Source organism: Phymastichus coffea, unplaced genomic scaffold (assembly GCF_024137745.1).
Source record: "Phymastichus coffea isolate CEN01 unplaced genomic scaffold, Cenicafe_Pcof_1.1 PCOF00024, whole genome shotgun sequence".
NCBI classification, from domain to species: Eukaryota; Metazoa; Arthropoda; class Insecta; order Hymenoptera; family Eulophidae; genus Phymastichus; species Phymastichus coffea.
Window position 1 is genome coordinate 2,551,622 of NW_026706835.1, and position 20,109 is coordinate 2,571,730.

At 34.1% G+C, this 20,109-nt stretch overlaps 1 protein-coding gene and 1 long non-coding RNA gene across 3 annotated transcripts in view; one reads left to right on the forward strand and one right to left on the reverse strand.

The window, feature by feature from the left end:
* Positions 1-2,493: 2,493 nt before the first annotated feature.
* The window catches only part of LOC131675523 (dynein light chain roadblock-type 2-like), a gene marked incomplete at its 5' end in the record, with an annotated part of 80,050 nt that continues 62,434 nt past the window's right edge, over positions 2,494-20,109 (forward strand). The window contains 2 exons of the mRNA XM_058954536.1: positions 2,494-2,544; positions 8,355-8,433. Coding sequence (XP_058810519.1) covers positions 2,494-2,544; positions 8,355-8,433 — 130 coding nt within the window. The remainder of the gene's footprint in view (positions 2,545-8,354; positions 8,434-20,109) is intronic.
* On the reverse strand, positions 10,261-12,187 carry LOC131675494 (uncharacterized). 2 transcript variants are annotated; one of them, XR_009303058.1, is made up of 4 exons: positions 12,131-12,187; positions 11,455-11,810; positions 11,059-11,362; positions 10,261-10,988 (listed from the first exon to the last, which is right to left on the reverse strand). It is a non-coding gene; the product is annotated as an uncharacterized LOC131675494 (long non-coding RNA). The 2 variants fall into 2 exon arrangements; XR_009303057.1 differs by lacking the exon at positions 12,131-12,187 and adding an exon at positions 12,010-12,124 and having other exon boundaries at positions 10,262-10,988.

Genomic DNA, 20,109 nt, shown 5'->3' on the forward strand with positions numbered 1-20,109 from the left:
AGGAAAATAAAACAAAAAACGAAAAAGAAAAACACTACGAAGAATCGAAAATCTTTGAGGAAAATAACAAATTTCATCCACTAGAAAGAGAAAATATACTAGAGGACCCCGAATCTGTTACATTTCCTTGCACAACAACAACGGATAAAATAAATAATGAAATAATGACTGCCAAAGATTTAAAAGTAGAACGCGAGATCGAAAATTGTAAAAACTCATTACTAATACCTTTTTCTTCCAACGGAATAACGAACTTGGAAGCTGAATTAGAGAAAGACCCTTCCAAAATAGAACACATGATTACCGATATAAATGTAGCAATGAGTATTGATAAAATGACTAACACAAAGGATGATTATGCAGACAATTACGATTATAAACAATTTATATCGGTTATAAAAGAAAATATAGGAATAGAATTCCCTTCGGAAAATACTGTTTCAGAAGAAATCCAAACATATCAATATTTATCTTTCGACTTAGAAAACTTTCCAAACAGTATTGAACTAACGGAAAATATAGATTTCAACGTCAATGAAAATGAAATTGTATACGCGGGGAGCATAAATTTTTTAGGAGAGGAATAAGAAAAAATTGAAGGAAATCAATTAAACCACAAGGAAAAAGTATTAGAAAAAATAAATTTGAGAGATTTAGTCGGAAACAACTATAAGATAATGAAAGAACTTATTGAGGAAAACGAAGATGTATTTTGGGCCGATGGCGACAGATTAGGTACATGTAATATAGAACAACATGAAATTAATTTAACAGACAACAAACCGGTTTACGTCAAACAATTTCCCTTGCCACACAAATTACGGGACATTGCTATTGAAGAAGTAAAATCATTGATATCTAATAATTTAATAAGGAAATCGAAAAGTGCTTTCAATGCACCAACATGGGTAGTGAAGGAAAAGAGCTTAGCAGACGGGAAAGCTAGATGGCGATTAGTAATTGACTACAGGAAATTGAATGAAAAAACTATTCCTGACCCATATCTAATTCCAAACATAACAGAAATATTTAATCAACTCGGGAAAGCCAAATTTTATCATGTTGTCGATCTAAAATCCGGTTTCCATCAGGTAGCAATGCACCCGAAAGATATCTTCAAAACAGCTTTTAGCATACATCCATTAGGAAGATTTGAATTTCTCGTTTTACCATTCGGATTAGTAAACTCGCCTAGAACATTTCAAAGAATTCTTAATACAATTTTGGGGGACTTAATCGCCAATACATGCTTTGTTTTTATTGACGATATAATCATCTTTGGAGAAACAGTGGATGAGGTCAATAAACGTTTTTCCGAAATAGCTCAAAAACTAAGAGAAGCTAACCTAAAACTTGAACCTCAAAAATGCGATTGGCTCAAAACAGAAGTATCTTTTTTAGGACATATTATCAGTGAATATGGGATTAAACCAGATAAAAAAAGTACAAGCTGTTGAAGCTTTTCCAACACCGACAATTACGAAAAACGTTAGAGAGTTCTTAGGGCTATGCAATTATTATAGACGTTTTATTCCAAATTTTGCAGAAGTAACAAAACCATTAACTATACTCTTACATAAAAACACAAAATTTTTCTGGAACAACGAACAACAGGAAGCTTTAAATAAATTAAAAAAACTACTATGCGAAGCACCTATCCTACAATATCCACAATTTAACAAACCTTACATCGTTAGAACGGACGCGTCGAATCATAGTTTGGGCGCGGTCCTTTCCCAGGGAGAATTAGGGTACGATAGACCCATCGCATACGCTTCAAGGGTTTTGAACAAAACAGAACAAAATTATATGACTTATGAAAGAGAGGCTCTTGCAATAATTTTCGCTATTAAAACATTTAGAACATACTTATTCGGAAATAAATTTAGGGTAGTAACAGACCACAAACCTTTACTTTCATTAAAGTCGGCTGATAATAATAGTAGGGTACAAAAATGGCGATTAAAACTAGTTGATTACGACTTTGACATAATTTATCGTCCAGGCAAAGAAAACGGTCCAGCTGACTGTTTATCGCGGATTGCGGTAGAACCAAAAATTTGTGTTATGACACGAGCACAAAGAAAAAGAACCGAGAACTTAGAGGAGGTAGTACAGACAAAATCATTAAATGTTGACAAAAAGGAACAAATTATAAATCACGCATGCATTCAAAAAAAGAGCAAACAGAAACATACATACAAATCCAACAATATAGATAAAAAATATATAAAAAATAGTAGCATTAATAATGATTATAATAGAGGTCATGTCATTTATAGCAAAAGTTCCATACAACTTCGTAATGATAACATTATCCATTTAATCTCTGAAAAACATGAAGGGCTAGACAAAAATACGAGTAACATACTTGCAGAGAAAAATTTAAAAATAAACAAAAATTTATCCAGTAATAATTTAGAAACATTAAACTACGGTAAACGAAAAATATTTATTTTGTGCCTGAACACTGCCGCAGCAACGGAAACAGTAAAACAAGATTTAGCCGAATTGTTCAAAAATTTGAAAAGACTTCTATTACAAAATAAAATCTCTATGCTGAGTATTTCAAAAAATATTGACATAAGAAACATACAATGGTCAGAAATAGAAGAAATCATAAATGATACTTTCATAGGAACTAACATCAAGACTATTGTTTGTATGAATCATGTTGAATATATATGTGAGTTAGACCAGAGAAATAAAATTTTTGAAATATATCATTCTTCGAGATTAGGAGGTCATTCGGGAGTGAATCGAACTTACAATAGAATTAAAGAAAAATACTGTTGGGAAAACCTAAAGAACGACATACAAAAAAGAATTTCCATGTGTATAGAATGTCAAAGAAACAAATTAAAACGTAAACCTACACGACAACCAATGATTATAACAGATACACCTTTCAAAACTTTTGATAAAGTTGCCATGGATATAATGGGGCCATTCGATATTACAAAAAGTAATAATCGGTACATACTTTCAATTCAAGACCAACTTTCAAAATTTATCACATTAGTAGCATTAAAAGACCAAACAGCGGAAGCTGTAAGCGAAGCTTTTATAAAAAGGTTTATTTGTACTTTCGGAACTCCAAAAATAGTACTAACGGACAGAGCACAAAACTTCAGAAGCAAAATATTAAAGCAAATTGCCAAAAGATTTCATTTCGAAAAAATTGAAACAACGTCATTTTCACCTCAATCTAATGGATCTGTCGAAAGGGCTAACCATCCGCTTTGCGAATACATCAAACAATTTACATCAAAAAAATGTGATTGGGACGAACTCCTAGAGTTGGCCCAATTCAATTACAACACCAGCATACACACTAGTCACAATTTCACACCACATGAATTAGTTTTTGCTTTTCCAGCTAACTTACCATCTAGCGTACCATTAAAAAAATCCGAACAATTACCAACTTTTTATGGATACCTAGAGAATTTAATAAAAAACATGAATATAATATCACACATGGCTAGAGAAAATCTAATAATCTCAAAACAAAAATCAAAAAATTATTATGACCGATTTACAAATCCAGTAAATTTTCAAATTGGAGATAAAGTATGGTTCATGAAAAAACCAAAACCGGGGAAATTAGAGAAAACTAAATATTTAGGACCTTTTGAAGTATTAAAAATAACTGAAAAAGGCAGTGTTGTAATCGATTACAATGGAAAACCAAAAACAATTCATGCCAATAAATTAAGCGTAGCAAAACAAGCATAGTAATCTTATTCTATTTCCAGGAAACACAATGGCGCAACAATCAATGACTATCTTAATCATAATCACCTTCTTTTCAACAAGCAAAGGACTTATTGGTTTCAATTGCGGCTCAACGAACCCTACCATTACAACATACTCACTCTTGGATGCAGGGGAATGTAATTTTCAAGAAATTCAAGTAAATAACACACAAGCCACTATCGAACTATTACAAAAAACGGAATTCAAATCAATGAAAATTATACAATGTAAAATAGAAATAAGGCGAACAATTTTTCATTGCGGTATGTTTAGTCATTTAGGCTCAACCGAAAATGCAATCCAAGAATACATTTACGAAATATCAGACGACAACTGTAAAGCTATACATGATACGGGTATTTTTAAATATGATAACGCACACACAATAGCCGACCTAAGGATTAACTCGACAAAAAGTGTAGGTTTAGATCTAGCAGGAAACGTTAAGGGTAAAACTTGTTCAGGGGCAGCCTACGCCGACCGATTTGGTACGTGGAGCGATTTTCTCGTACAAGGACTTATAAAAATAACCTTGTTAGAAAGCTATGCAGCAGTCGAATTAAATAATGATAGATTAAGATTAAATTCGGGTACAGTATGTAAGTTTTCGAACCAATATTGTATCGATATGTAAGGAGGTTACACCTTTTGGTCATTACTACCGCACGAAGACTGTTTCAAAAATCAATACGATATACTGTATAGGGGAACGATCACTAAAATAAGCTCACCCGATCATGAAACCATTTTTAGCATAAGTACGAACGAAGTATCCTTTGCATTGTCAACTAGAGGGAACATGAGTTTTTGCAACAGAATCTTAATAACAACTGAACATCCAAAACTTTTTATATATGAACGAACCCAATTAAATATTTTGTACGACAATGATATTCAAACGAAGCAAGGGATACTTAGCTATGATCTATTCACGTACTTCAATAGCAAATTTGTGTATGTAGAAAAGCATTTCAGGGTCGAAATAAAAAGCCTCTATATAGATATATTGCAACAAAAATGTGAATTGGAAAGGAAAGTCCTATATAACTCCTTATCCCTGGCATCCCTCTCACCAGATGAATTTGCGTACAACATCATGGAGAAGCCCGGGTACATAGCTCGCCTGGCAGGGGAAGCCGTACATATTATACAATGTACGCCTACAGAAATTCAACTACTTCATACAGACAAATGTTTCTCGCAACTTCCAGTCATTTCAAGAAACGAAACATTTTACCTCACACCAAAAACACACATCTTAATGAAAACAGGAACAGAAATAAACTGCAACACAATCATTCCTCAATACTACAAAATAGGAAACGAATGGATAAATTTGACACCAACTCCGAGAAGAACAACCAACGCAGTTCTAACCTTGAAACCGACCACCAAAATAACATGGAAACCGACGGAACTAGAATCATTGGCAACCAGTGGGATCTACTCCCAAGAAGACCTACAAAAACTACAAAATCACATCCTCTTTCCCATGGAGAAAGCATCACTCCTCAACGTAATCGCGAGAAGTATGCGAGGCGACGAAAGTGTAGAGGGAGGATTAGTATCAAACCTAATACTGACAGAACAAACATTAACCAACATCGCTGGAAGCACATGGAATAAGTTCATCACCAAACTAACTAAATTTGGTTCTATAAGTTCTGCCATCATAATGACCGCCATTATATTTCAATGCGGTAAAAGTCTAATCAATGTAATAATCAGAGGCTATACTCTACACTCTATATATGAAATTTCTGCATACTTGCTAGGAGCCATATTTAGTTCAATAACACAATTACTGGTGGCACTGAACAAACCGCTGCTCAAACAGAGAAACCAAACTCCGTCAAAAGAGGAAGAATATGCATTGGATGAAATAGTAATAGACAAACAAAAAAATGAGAACCCACAAGCAATAACCCCATTCACGAATCAGACCTTAAACACCACATCCCCCGTCCCTACTCCTAAAGAAATTTCCACCAGGAAGAAGCAACATATCCCAATTTTCACATTAGAATCACATTAGTTAAAAACACAAATCTGTTATATATATACATATCGAACCCTGAAATGAAGCTCTACTATACCGTAATACGGAGTATTATTGTCCGCGTAACATTAAAAGTACTATTAAGGTAAAATTAAAGCGTATTCAATCGATTGCCGAATAACTAAGAGTAACGCACATTTATTTACTTATTTATTTATTTATTTATTTTTGTTTTCCTCTCTCTCATTTCTCTCTGTTTATTTTGCGTTGATATCACACCGATATACAACGATCTAGCCACGGAGGTGTTACGTCCCGAGACGTAACTATTTCTTCATTTTGATTTCATCAGCAATCAATTGAAAAACGAAATAATGTATAAACAACGAACGGCATTTTTACAAAATACAAACTCAGCGAAATTAAAAGATGAGTAGTCCGAAAATCTGGGGCGCCCGACATTTTGATTTTTTGATTACTCAACATATTAATATGGGCCGAAGAGTCAATATAAAAACAGAAGACTCGACTATTCGGCAGTTGATTCGCGACGCGCGACTACTCAATAACATTAAAATTTGTTAAAGTTCTTACGGGCTGATTCGCGACGCGCGACAGCCGAACAACGTATAATTCACCTACTATTATTTTTGAGAAACCATTTCTGTCATTGAATAAATAAATAATTACTTGAATCGAGTGTTCGTGCATCATTACCGACCGACCTCATATATACTTTATCAAGATAAAGCTAAACAGCCAACTTAACTCGAAATAATAACCCAGGTAAGTTCCTGTCACTATAATATTTACTAATAAATGAATGATCATACATATTTTAAAAATACACGTCACGGCTACGTAGTCGCGACATAACAGTAGAGACTGACCATCAAATGTACGTTTGACAGATTGAGTAGGAATAAGCCCAATAGTGCCATTAGGTTTGATCCCTTTACGATGAAGTCGTCTGACTTTAGTTATGGGAATGGGAGAATGGATTATATTCAAGAGTTACGAAGTTGAGAATTCAAGAGGAACATCCTTTATTCGACCTTGTTTATTACAACGGGAGAGAGGAATAGAAGTTCTGAGATTGTTAGAAGCCAATTTAGGATCACGAATAAGTTTATTTGCAGCTTGTCTAGTTTTAAGTGAAATGGACACTTTCTGAGGACCAGAGGATTGGATACAGCCAGGAAAAAAAGAATTACCGTCTAAGTTAGCAAGATGTTGACCAATTTTTGTGGCATTTAGTCTTGATTTTGTTAAAGTTTTGTCCAAAGGTTCAATAAAGACTAGTGTTTGTTGATGAGTATGTGTTTAATGAGTTTGCAGGCTTATCTAATTTGGTAAAGTGAACTTCAGGATTGGGAATACTCATAACTTGTGTGGGAGAGATCAAACTGTTTTGGGGGCTATCGACAAGCTTATCAGGTTCAATAGATTGGGAATCATTATTAGGTATCACAACACTAGATTTATCAGGTGGTATGCCACTAGTTAGCTCTGTAACTATAACTTCAGTCGTTGAATCCTCAACTAACATATTTTTACTCTGTGAATCATCATCTTCAGAAATATTTCCATCACTTTGAGACTTACATCTTTTTGAATGATTTTTATATTGAACTTCGTTCAATCTTTTATTCTTGAACTTACCACTAATTTTGTTATCGTTAATATTTTTTCGCCCCATTTGTGAAATAATTATACTAGGATTAAACTGAGAAATCAAATCATAATCGTTAGAAAAAGATGCATGGTGGCCAGAGGCCACCTGTAAGAGGTTATCTTTGGATGACAGAATTGGAAATATACAGGGATTAGAGAAAAACAGAAAAGATAGTTAAAAATAGAAGTATTTTAAAGTAAGATAGTTGTTACTAATAAAGAAATAAAGAGTAAAAAAGATTAGAGGGATAGATAGATAAATAAATAAAAAGAGAAAAACCAAATAATGCCTGAGTAGAATGTATTCGACGCAGCTGCCATCACCAGACTCGGATTCAATCTGCTGCCGGTGGACTGACGCTACTAGCGTGCTCGTCGACAATGATGGGAGGAGCCACCGCTCAGATTGGACGACGTTGTCGTCATTGACTGCGCGCGCACGCGCTCACATACCGACTACATGAACGGCGACCGAACAACTTTCATATTTTTTTCTGGGAAAATGTAATACGAGCAAATTCTTTGGCTAACATGAGTAAACCGAGCAAATTCGACTTTATTGAAAATTATTTTTTTTTATTTTGAGTATTTTCCGGGGTTGATGTGGGTGGGGGTAATATCAATTAGTTTTAAATTTGAGGGCTGACAAATTCATCTGCTTTAATTAAAGATCAATTTTTTACGAAGATTTAAGATTTGAAGTTAACATTGAGATAGTAATAATTTACTTCAAAATATAATTTTGCTATGCTTATAGCATAGCAAATATATATATTCTTATATTTCTTATATAAATTAAGAAATACTCTATCAAGATATAAATAACAACCATCATTATAATGGTGCGATCTACCCACTACATTTGCATAAACAAATGACCATGATGAATATTAATGAATATTAATATATAATATTATTTCAGGCTCAAGAGGTTGAAGAAACTATGAAACGTATTCAATCTCACAAAGGGGTTGTAGGAACAATTGTTGTTAATACAGAAGGTATTGCATGCAAAAGTAAAATTGTACATTCTTCATTAAATTAATTCTATATACAAATAATATGAAAATATTTTGCAGTATCTTAACTAGATTCAGAGTTATTGGAATATGTGTGTTTATGTTTGCATGTACTTGTGTAATATGTATTATGGGCAGTACGTGCAAGTTAAAGTATATCCTAAGAATTTGAATGTTTTCTTATCCCGACATTTTTTATTTTCTAGACTTTGGTTTGACTTTATAGTAATCATTTAAGAGCCTTGCAACCAATTGTCATTAGCCATTTTACTATGTCAGTTTTGTTATGTCGATCTACAGTTTATATTCCAATTGCATTGCCAAAGCCCTGAAAAATGATTTCCAAAATACTTTAGTGAATATAGTTGCAATCAAGGTTCAGAATAGATAATAAATCTTAATATATTTCTTGATTTCAAAAAGGAAATAGGTACTATATTTCATCTGAATAATTATTATGTATATTCATGTATATCTTGAGAAAAACTTGACCGATTTTTTAACAACTAATTTATTTATAAACTAAAATAGTTTTGTTTTCCTATTTAATTGAATATAACAATCAAATCTAGATATTCCAATACCATGTTGTCTGTGTCCAAAAAGAAATATGTACAGGTTTTATAATCATTTCACAATAAAATACAATTTATTTATATTTAGTAAACTATATTTTTTATAAATCTATTCTAGCAATATATACAAATGTTCAAAATAAAATTTTTTATTTATTTTGAATATACTGAGTTTTAGATTAACTTTTATTGTAGTAAAATATTTTGTAGGATATTAACTGTTAATATTGATTGTTACAATTTCAAAGGAATGCCCCAGTTAAAGAAACTGAAACATCCCCCCATCAAAATAATCAAAATAAACTTCAGCTATTTTGTATGAAAGGTATACAAATCAAAATTTTTCTACGTCTTATCTATATGTATAATATAAATATATATATAACATAAATACTGTCATTTTTACATGCTAGTGATGTCAGGAGCACTTGACATGCTCTTTTATTCTTTTTTGTTTCTTGTTATATTGATTAATATATTTAATGTAAATACTTTTTTTAAAGGTGAATTTTTTAATTTTTTTACCTAACATCACCGCTAAAAAATATGTATAAGTAAAACAGTTTCATACTTCCAAATTCATGATTTATCATATCAAACTGTAATAAATAATCTTTTAGTTTTTTTCAACTATACGGATCAAATTATTATTAAACATTTATTCTACACTTCAAATAAATATTAGAAATTACATTTATTTCAATCTTAAACATTTAAATAATAGATTATTGATTAGTAATAAATCACAATTATAACAATTTCAAAGTATAAGCTCTTGTTTTTACGAAGCCTTTGATTCCCTGTTATAATAATTTTGTAAAATGAGTGTTGAAACAATAACACTGAAACTTATTTTTTTGTTTTCATTCCTTTCAAAGAGACCTGTATCAATTATGATAAATTGAATTTTTATTACTAAAATCTCAACTCAAAATCATACCTACTTAATTATTTGCTACCATATAGAAGTACATAGGTAATTAGGTCGCGACATTGATATTTTGGAAATAATCAGCTTAAAATGTTTAAAATTTAACTTCAAATTATAATTTCTGAATATATTTTCCAAAGTAGCATTTAATTTTCATAGTAAAATAGCTACAAATATTGTAAAAAAAATTTTACATAGCAATTTAAGAATATTTGTAAATATTATGGAGGGAACAACATATGATTATTTGTATGTAATAAATGAAGTATGGGTCTCAAGGTTTTTTATACAATTTATTTTAGTTTTATCATATAAATAATGATTGTAAATAATATTGAAATAATCAATGATCCATAGATTGTAGTAAAAGTTAAATAACTTTCTTTAATTGATAAAAAAACTAAATAATTTCATACATTTTATAATAATTTTACCAACATTCTTTTAAACTTCAAATTATTCATGACTAAACACATAACACTTAACATTATAACAATCACCAGTTCTATCTTTATCGCTAAGAATATTTTCAATATTTGGATAATAAGATCTTTTTTAATTACATTTTGACCATGCAAATCATTTAGAAATAATTTAAAATTTTAATGGATTGCACAAGCACAAGTGTCTCTTGCTGTACCAGTTGGCTGTAGAAAATAAAATGGTTTATAAATACAAAATATTTTGTAGGATAACTTTAAATTAGTTTGTTTAAAAAACTTGTTATATAAATCTCGCAAAAATGCATTCAAATACTTCTTTTGTCTTTTTACTTTGTTTTTAGAAATACATGCCTTCTTTCCAAGATATATGCTAATATTGTCACCAAGAAAACATTTCATTTTATTTTTCATAGTGTCTTGTTTAAGAAATTGCTAAGAATTCTTTGATTGATTGCGTTTCTGTTGATTCCTTCATCGTAAGGAATTTTCACTCTTCTTTTCACAGAGCTCATAAAATTGTATTTTCTAATTAAAATTTCCATATACAACTACTTTTAAAGATTTCTTTAATATAAGTTCATTCTCTAGCTAATGAAAAAATTATTATAGTTACAAAATTTTTACAGCTAATTTTTACTTATATAAAATCTTAACTTACTAAACGATTTTCAATATCAACAGGAATCTTTCTACCATTCAAAAATTTTTTAACATTTTTGATAGGTGAAATGCATTTCTCACTTGTTGTTTCAACTGCAAACATTTCAATCTTTTATTCAGATTATGAATTGATGAATGTAATTTTACATTCTCTACACGCAATTCTGAATTATTTTTATAGCAAACTCTTCTCAATTTTCTAGCTTATTTTTTTCCTACTTACAGTTTGCTTACTAACGATAGGTTTAATTGGTGAAGGTACATTTTTTGCATTATTAAGCCACTGCTGCTTTTGCTCAGCTCTATAAAATATAATTAAATGACAAAAAATATTTAAAAGTAATAAAATACTATTCTAATAAATTATGGTATATATAGATAACATAAAATGTACCTGTAATTTTGCTTGTGTTATTTTTTATACTTTTGATGTAATCTTTGTAAGATAAGACATTTGATGTACCAATTTAATTTTTCCACTCTGTTTGCAACTGTTATACCTTTGTTTTTCAGATTCACGATACTTCTCCAGGGCATCCGGGTTATTTTTTTCTTGTTTCTCTGCGGCTTTGTTGATAATCTACATTTTGTTGTCTACGCCGCTCAACTTCAACGCTACTTTTCTTAGACTTACATTTTTTTCTTTACCTTTGCATTCTCATATTTATTCACACCTAGACTGTTAATTGGAAGAAGGTGTTTGAATCGTTTCGAATGTCTCAGATTTCGGAGATGTTACCATTTGTTTTCCTACATGAAATAATAAAAGAATTTTTAATAATTGACTAATATACATCTGTTAAGTACTTAATCATTTGTTTGCATTTGGAGGAGACATTTATGACGGAAGGAACATTACACTTTCCGTACCCTTACACAAGAATTTTACACAAGAAACACTTTCTATATTGAAATTACGTAAAATCATGCTAAAATATGTTTTTTTTACCGTAAAAACAATAAATATGAAAAAAAATGGCTTTCCTTATCTTTGGAAGGAACAACAATCTTCTACATTGAAATCGTAGCAATTTCAGACGTTTGAGTGTTTTAAAACACTCGACACTAACCTATAAATGTTGTGTTATGTGGTTCCGTAGTTTTCTGCACTGTTACCGACTGTGAACAAACCTGAGCAGTAGTGCGGAAAACTCATATAGCGCACAATTCAAAAATATGTCATTTCCGTGGACAAAAAGTGAAAGTACTTTCTAGGTTTCAGAATAGTTTTTAGATAAGCATATTTTGAAATTATCTTGAACAGGGATTGATGAAGCGATACGTTTTTAGATAAATTTTGAAATGATTTTAAACTTTTATGTTGTGATATGCTGACGCAGGGGACATTTAGGGTACTTTTCAAGTTCGGACAAATTCAGAGCACAATTTAACGTTTATAATACTTTAAATTATTGTTCTCTTCTACGAAATATATATTAGGCTTTGGCAATGTTCACAACTTGAAATATTTGAGCACTGGGAGTCGTGACCACATGATTTCGACTTCTCGATACAATCACCTATATCACATGACCATATCTCAGTCAGTCAGATCACAAATAAAGTGCATTAATAAAAATTAATAAAATAACATAGCATTCAACACTTTTAAAAGGGGACTAGAGGTTTATTAAGTGCACGTACCACGCGTGTGGATCTCGTTCAGGGGGTAGTCTGTCATATAATTATTAGTTTTTAACTTTTTAAGCATTTTTAAGCAATTAAATAGTAATTGAAATATAATGAAAAAAGTTTTATTTATTTAATGTTCCAATTGAAAATATTTGATTTAGAATAAAATTTATGAAAGTAGGTAAACTAGAGGCCTCAGCTCAGAGGGGTATCAGCTCAGTGAGCTGATGCCCGTGCATTTTCACTTTGGCACTGTCACCTCACCTCCTCCTCTCCCCTTACTGAGCTGATGCCCGTGCGTTCTATGTTCCACACTTTCGGTTCATTACGCCCCCCTCCCTTACTGAGCTGAGATGCTTCCTAAGCTAATGCCCGTGCATTTTGTGTTCCGCGCTTTCTGTTCATTGTGTTTGTGTGTGTGTGTGTGTGTGTGTGTATTTGTGTGTGTGTATTTGTGTGTGTACGCGCATGTGTGTGTGTGTGCGCGCTTGTGTGTGTGTGTATTTATTACTTATTGTAATTACTAACTCTTAATTACTTATTGTAATTACTAAGTACTGCTGCTGCTGCTGCTGCTGCTGCCATCGTCGTCAGCGAATAATTTCGTTATTTTATAGCGCGGTCCACCGTTCAGCCAATCACAAATGTTAGCCGTTTTTTGCTGGCAATAACGGTGCATAGTGGTTGACTGGTGGTGGTGGTGATGCCGAACGATGTTGGGGGCTGCTGATTATTCGTCAATGTCGAGGACTGCTGGCTGTTTATTGATATTGATGTCAACGGTTGCTGGCTGTTCGTTTCCGTCGGAGACTTTGATCGGGTCCGAAACCGCTGACGCACAACGTGTCTAACGGGTCCGGTTCTGTCAACGTGTCTCCGACTTCCACGCTGTGAAGGTGACTCCACCCATTGCGGCTACTAACTGCAACGAGCAGCAGCGCAGTATGCGCAGTTCCAGTCCTCGCAGTCAGGCATGGTGTCGTCGTGATCGTCGACCTGCAACAAGAAAACAAATAAACTTATAATAGACTACCCTGATTAGAAAAAAAAGAGTATTATTTGTATTGAAAAAAAAATTCATACCTTTTCTCATTGGTGCGATGTTTCTCATTGCTCTTGCTGCTATGGTGAAACTAAATTCACCAAGAGCGGTTGAGGAACATTTGTAATTTAACTTGTGAAACCGATGGCTTGCAATTATCTGAAAGGCTTCACATGTTAAATTGCAAATGTTAATGAATTTTTTCTCGGAAACTGCCCCTAATAAAAAAAATTATAAAAACACTTTTGAGTCAAAATTTCGTGCTCTTTGAGAATTCAAGGTCAAAAGTAAGGGTTCCTATTTAAAAAAACAAAGTTGACTTTGAGATGCCCGTGAAAATCATTTCCAAGGTCAAATTAAAGGTCACCGCTGAAATCCTTAACTGATTTACTAAAATTTTGTATGAAGAACAGATATGTTCTTCATATTAAATTTTCTATATTACTTTATTATACTATTATTTATTATATATATTATTATATTATTATATTATTATTATTTATTATACTCTAATATACTATTAGAACAGATATGTTCTTCATATTAAATTTTCTATATTACTATGCTGATAATGACGAAACCGAGGTGTCAAGTACTGTGAAAAGAATGTGTAGAGAACAAAGAATAAAATAAGAATTGTACATGAGAGAGAGAGAAATGAAATTTGAATTAGAGTTTATATACTCTCTTTCATATACGCACGCATGCATTTTCATTCTTTTTTAATATAGAGAACAGAATCTTTTTCAATATATATATATATATATATATATATTAAAAAAATATATATTAAAGCAGAGAGAGAGAGAATGAAAATAAATACTTATAATATTGACGGCGAAGGTTTCATAGTTCTCATCTTCGAAATATCAATATGTAGAGGGAGTGTTTGCGGCAACTTCGGATCTGCTCTTGCTGGAGATTTTGGTGTAGTGACAGTGTTAGACGATGAAAATATAAACATCTTGTCCATGAGTTGATCCAACTCCTCACAGAAAAACTCATCGTTGAGGGCTGCTACAGCTGCATCAAGTGCATCTTGCCACTGCTCGGCATCCGTCGAGAGAAAATTCTCCAAATCTCTAAGAATGTTGCTCTTGGCGCTCTCCATTTCTTATTTTTTTCACAACCCTATAACTGAACTTTAATTGCTAACGAAATATTCATTGACGTAACGTCACGAATCAATTCACTTTTTATTTCTTCCGCAAACACTTACCGGGCATCGGTCATTGGATTAAAAATTGGAGGTGAGAGAACACGCAACTACATACTTTGATTTTTGTCGCGCACATAAGACGATTATAATCAGTGGTGGGAGTATTTAAAACATAGTGGTGGGAGTAACTGAAATAATAGTGATTAGTGCGGAGCAGAGACGCGAAAGTGCATTAATACACGATCGCGATCCTACTTACGCTTTGTTTTCACTCAACATGCAAGGCATTTAAATCGGTTAATTGCAACAGACGAGCTGCAGGCAATAGCTAGCCGTTAACAGTGTCAAGCTGCATCGGCTCATTTCATTGATATCATCGATTATTATTTATAAATTTATAATAAAAACATTAATTTATAATGAATTTTTTAATAAATTTATAATAAAAAAACAGCACTCTTCAGTGCTACATGCATGAACAATAAAAAAAAAAGATAATTATTGATAAACTGTAACTTTACAATTTCTTTATTAATCCCTTTTGTATTTTTTTCAGCGGAAGTAGCAGTAAATATAAGGTTGGCATTTTTTCAGTTATGTTAAAGGTAATAATAATAATTATTTTCTTTGTAATTGCGCGTGTACTTTTTCTCTTGCCACTGTCAAGCAGTGATCGGCTCATTTCAGGGCTACTTCTTCTTGTCCACGTTTAAAACTCCTTCGTAATAAAAATTATTGAAAAATTTGACCAAACTCATATATCAATTATAAAACAGCACTTTTCAGTGCAATATATATATATATATACGAGGTCTGTCCGGAAAGTATCGGGCCTACCTTTATATTTTCGTGCTAGCGTTATTCTTTATCATCTGGCGGGTGGTATCCTTCAAAGTAATCCCCACTTGATTGAATAACACGGTTCCATCGATGTTTCCACTTTTCAAAATAGACACAAAGATTGGATGAATGCGCTGGCGCATTATCGTGATGGAGAAGCCAGTCACCACTTTCCCAAAAGTGCGGCCGTTTTCTTCTTACTGCATCACGCAAACGTTTCAAAATTGGAACGTAGTATTCTTCATTGATTGTCTAACCTGTTGGTGCATATCCGTGATGTACAACACCTTCACAATCGAAAAAAACAATCACCATTGACTTAACATTGCTCCGACTTTGACGTGCTTTTTTTGGTCTTGGCGATTCAGAATGCTTCCACTGTGAAGATTGTTGTTTTGTTTCAGGATCATAACCATAAACCCATGATTCATCACCTGTAATAACTTTTCTAAGCACATTATCATCATTATTGACCATTTCCAGATTGTCCAGAGCGATTTCTAAGCGAATGTTCTTTGGCTCTGCTGTGAGCAATTTTGGGATGAATTTCGCACACACGCGTTTCATTCCTAAATTTTCGGTTGAAATTTCTGAAATGATAGTTTTTGGTATCTCAAAGTCTTCTTCTAGTTTTCGCACAGTCCTACGACGATCTTGTTCGATTGGAAGTCGCACCCGCTCAATATTATCTGCGGTTTTTGTCGTCGAGGTCGGCCGGAACGAGAATCACTATCGACAGAAGTGCGACCATCCTTGAACCGTTTATACCCCTCTTTTATTCGTGTTTTGCTCATACACTCGCTTCCGAAGGCCTTTTCCATCATTTCAATAGTTTCCGAACTCGTTTTTCCGAGTTGAAAGCAAAATTTGATGCAAATTCGTTGATCTTGTTTTTCAGTCATTTTTGACAATATCAAAATCCGACGAACGTGAAAAAGGCACTGTAAACAAACGCACGCTGCGCATGAACTATACGTCCGGCAAATGTCAGTAAGTAACCAATAGATTCGTGAGGCTTTACTGTTGACATTTCTGTCCGGTAGAGGTCGCTCGAACACTATGGCGCGAAGATATAAACGTAGGCCCGATACTTTCCGGACAGACCTCGTATATATATATAGATGAATATGGTCGGTGGAAGAGTGTGGACGTGTCCTGGTTGTGAGTGCGAGTTTTGGTGAGAAAGTTAAAGAGGAAAGGTGTTTGAGGAGTAAAATAGAGGTGAAAAGAGTGTGGAGGCGGAAGAGGAGTGGAGTAGAGAGAGAGAGGTTAGGAGAAGAACAGGAAAAAGCAGAGAGAGAGGAATAAAGAAAAAAAGAAAAGTTGAGGTTAAGAGAGAAAAACAGGAAGCGGGAAAGGCAGGTAGAGAGGAGGGGCGATAAGAAGTAAAGGCGGAGACAGAAAAGGTAAGACAGGGAATAAAGGTGGGATCACGAGTAGAATTAGAGTCGAATTAAGGCGTACGGGATAGTGATGGAAAGGTTTGTGACAACAGAAAAATTAAGAGATAAAGGTGGAAGGATGGATAAGAAAGGCCCAGAGGAGGAAAAGAAGAAAAGAGTAAAGGTGATAAGGGGAGAGAGAGCGGAAAGGGGCTGAGGGAGAATAATAGAGGAGAAATGAGAGAGGCAAAGAGATGCAAGAGTGTAAGCGAGGGGAGCGAGACGGAAGGGGAGGGGGAAGAAGGATTGGTAAACCCGATAAGAGAAGTGGGAAAAAGTAGTTGTGCTGAAGATATAATGGAAAAGATACATGCAGATATAAGCGATTTAAGAGAGGTATGGGAGGATGAAAGGAACGAATGGACAGAAATGTTTAAAGAAATAATGGGAAAAATGGAAAGAATGGAGGCAGAGGGGAAAAGAAGAGAAGAAAGATGGGAGAAAGAAATAGGGAAAGTTAGGAGAGAACAAGAGAGAGAGAGAGAGAGAAAAGAAAGAAAGAAAGAGACGAAAGAAGAAAGGGAAAAAGCAGAACATAGAGAAAAGAAATTGCAAGAAAAATGAGGAGAGAGGATGAACCAGTTGGAAGAGGAGTGCGTGAAACTAAAAGAAAGTATAGAAGGAGGAAACAAGAAGCAAAGAGGAACAGAAGTAGGCAAGGAAGAATTAGAGTATATGAGAGAAAAATGGATAGAGAAAGTAGGTTAAACAATATAATAGTGACTGACTTAGAGGGTGAGTTAAGATGGGAAAAGACGGGAGAGGCAGAGGACTGGCTAAGGGAGGAACTAAAATTGAAAGGAGAGATAGTGAATCTGAGAAGAATAGGAGGGACAGCGGGTAAGGAGGATCGGGGAGAAAGAGGAAAAAAGATGTGACATATTAGATGCGCATCATGGGAACAAAAAGAAGGATTCATGAAGAGGAAAAAGAAGCTGGGACAGAAAAAGATCTACACAGATCAGGACTGGACATGGTAGCAGAGGAAGATAAGAGAAGAAGTAAAAAGGAAAGCGAGAGAAATAAAAAGTAAAGGTAAGAGGTAAAAATGTGGCATAACGGGGTGAAGTCAAAGGAAGAAGAATGGTGGTGGAGCGAGAGGGACGGAAAAATGATAGGAAAAAGGGCGGAACGGTTTCGAAAACAATAGGGAAAAAAGAGAGAGAGAGGGAGAGAATGGGAGGAGAGACAGTAAAGATACTATTCTGGAACGTGGTGGGGATTAGCAGCATGGAGGAAAACGACTGGAAACATATTAGAGAATTCAATATAATAGGGCTAACGGAAACTTGGGTGACGAGGAAAGGGGTAGAAACGGGGGTGGAGAAGCAATTGAAACGGTATAACATAGATTGGAGAGACTCAAGAAGGGAAGGAAGAAAAGGGAGAAAAATAGGGAGAGGAATAATGGCGGTAAGTAGATAAGCAATGTATGTTCTGGGACACAAAGGGGCCGACAAAGGATGCCGCCAATGTATAAGGTATACGTTTATGTTCTGGGACACAAAGGAGCCGCCTGATGAAGATGTTACGGTAGTGACACCTTTTAATTTATGGTCAGACTCCATGCTGAGTGTCTAAAAGGCATTTGATGTACCTTTGACACCTTCCGCGTGCCAGTGGGCCCTATGCTGAGTGTTTCAAGGGAATTTGATGTTCGTTTGACACCTCCCGCGTGCCAGTGGGCCCCTTCGACAGTGCCCCCCCCCCCCCCCCCCCCACCTTCAGAGGTTGTTAAGGTAGGATGCTGTAGAAGTTGGTAGGGTGTTTGGTAAACTATATGATGGTCTCTCTCTCTCTCTCTCTATCCCTCTCTCTAGCTCTCCTTCGATAGTAGGGCGCTTATTCTGGCTGAGCGTGGACTCTTGGAGAGGGGGTAGCGTCTCTAGCTTGCTAGGCGCGTACACCGTATAGTGCGGATGCTGTTTTCTCTCTCTCTCTCTCTCTCTCTCTCTCGCTCTTCTTTGCTAGACGCGTACGTCGTATAGTATGGATGCCGTTCTCTCTCTTTCTCGCTCTCCTTTGATAGTAGGGCGCTTAGTAAGCTTATGCTGGCTGAGTGTGGGCCCTCGGAGAGGGGGATAGCGTTTCTAGCTTGCTAGGCCCCTCTTTAACCTACAGCGGCGAAACCGCTGTTTTTGGCGCCACCATAGTGCTTAAAAGCCGTGCTCGATTGGAAAAGAGCGCAGTCTTTCGAGACAGCCCGCTTCACTAGCTTTCTTAGCAGTGATAAGCAGTAGTAGTAGTAGTAGTACTAGTAGTAGTAGTATTACTAGTTATCCTACGCGCATTTTCATTACAATGGCTTCTATTTCTTATTTTGAAAATACAGTACGCGATTTATAAGGATTTCCATCTAATAAGGATGATTTTATTAGATGGAAAAATATAATAATTACCGCTTTGAATTATCTTGAAGAATATATATTACGGCCCAACTTAAGTAGAGCAATACGATAGAGATGTCAAACATGCGTTACTCATTTGAATTCAATCGAAATTAATTTAAATAATTCCATAAAAGTCGGAGGAAATGTTAATTCATTACGAGTCATTCCAAACCAAATTGAAGGGGATGGAGTTATTTGGCGTGAAATAAATTCATCATTTGAAAAACCTATCATTACTGCATTCATAGCCAATCAAGAACATACAGATATAAAGTCATTCTTAAAAGCAGCAAATAAACTATTACAATTACAAATACCAAAATATCTTTCAATTCATAATGCTCTAAAAATAAATATAGAAATGTCAGCTTAATTTACCGTAATAAAAGATAATGTAGAGGACATTCAAGTAAAGTATTTCAACACCGAAAATGTTTCTATTTATAGAACGACAGATCTTAAATTATGGTTTACAGAAAATATTGAAGATGTTATACTTAAAAATTTAGAAGAATTTCAAGAAAAAGATTCCGGTTGGACATTA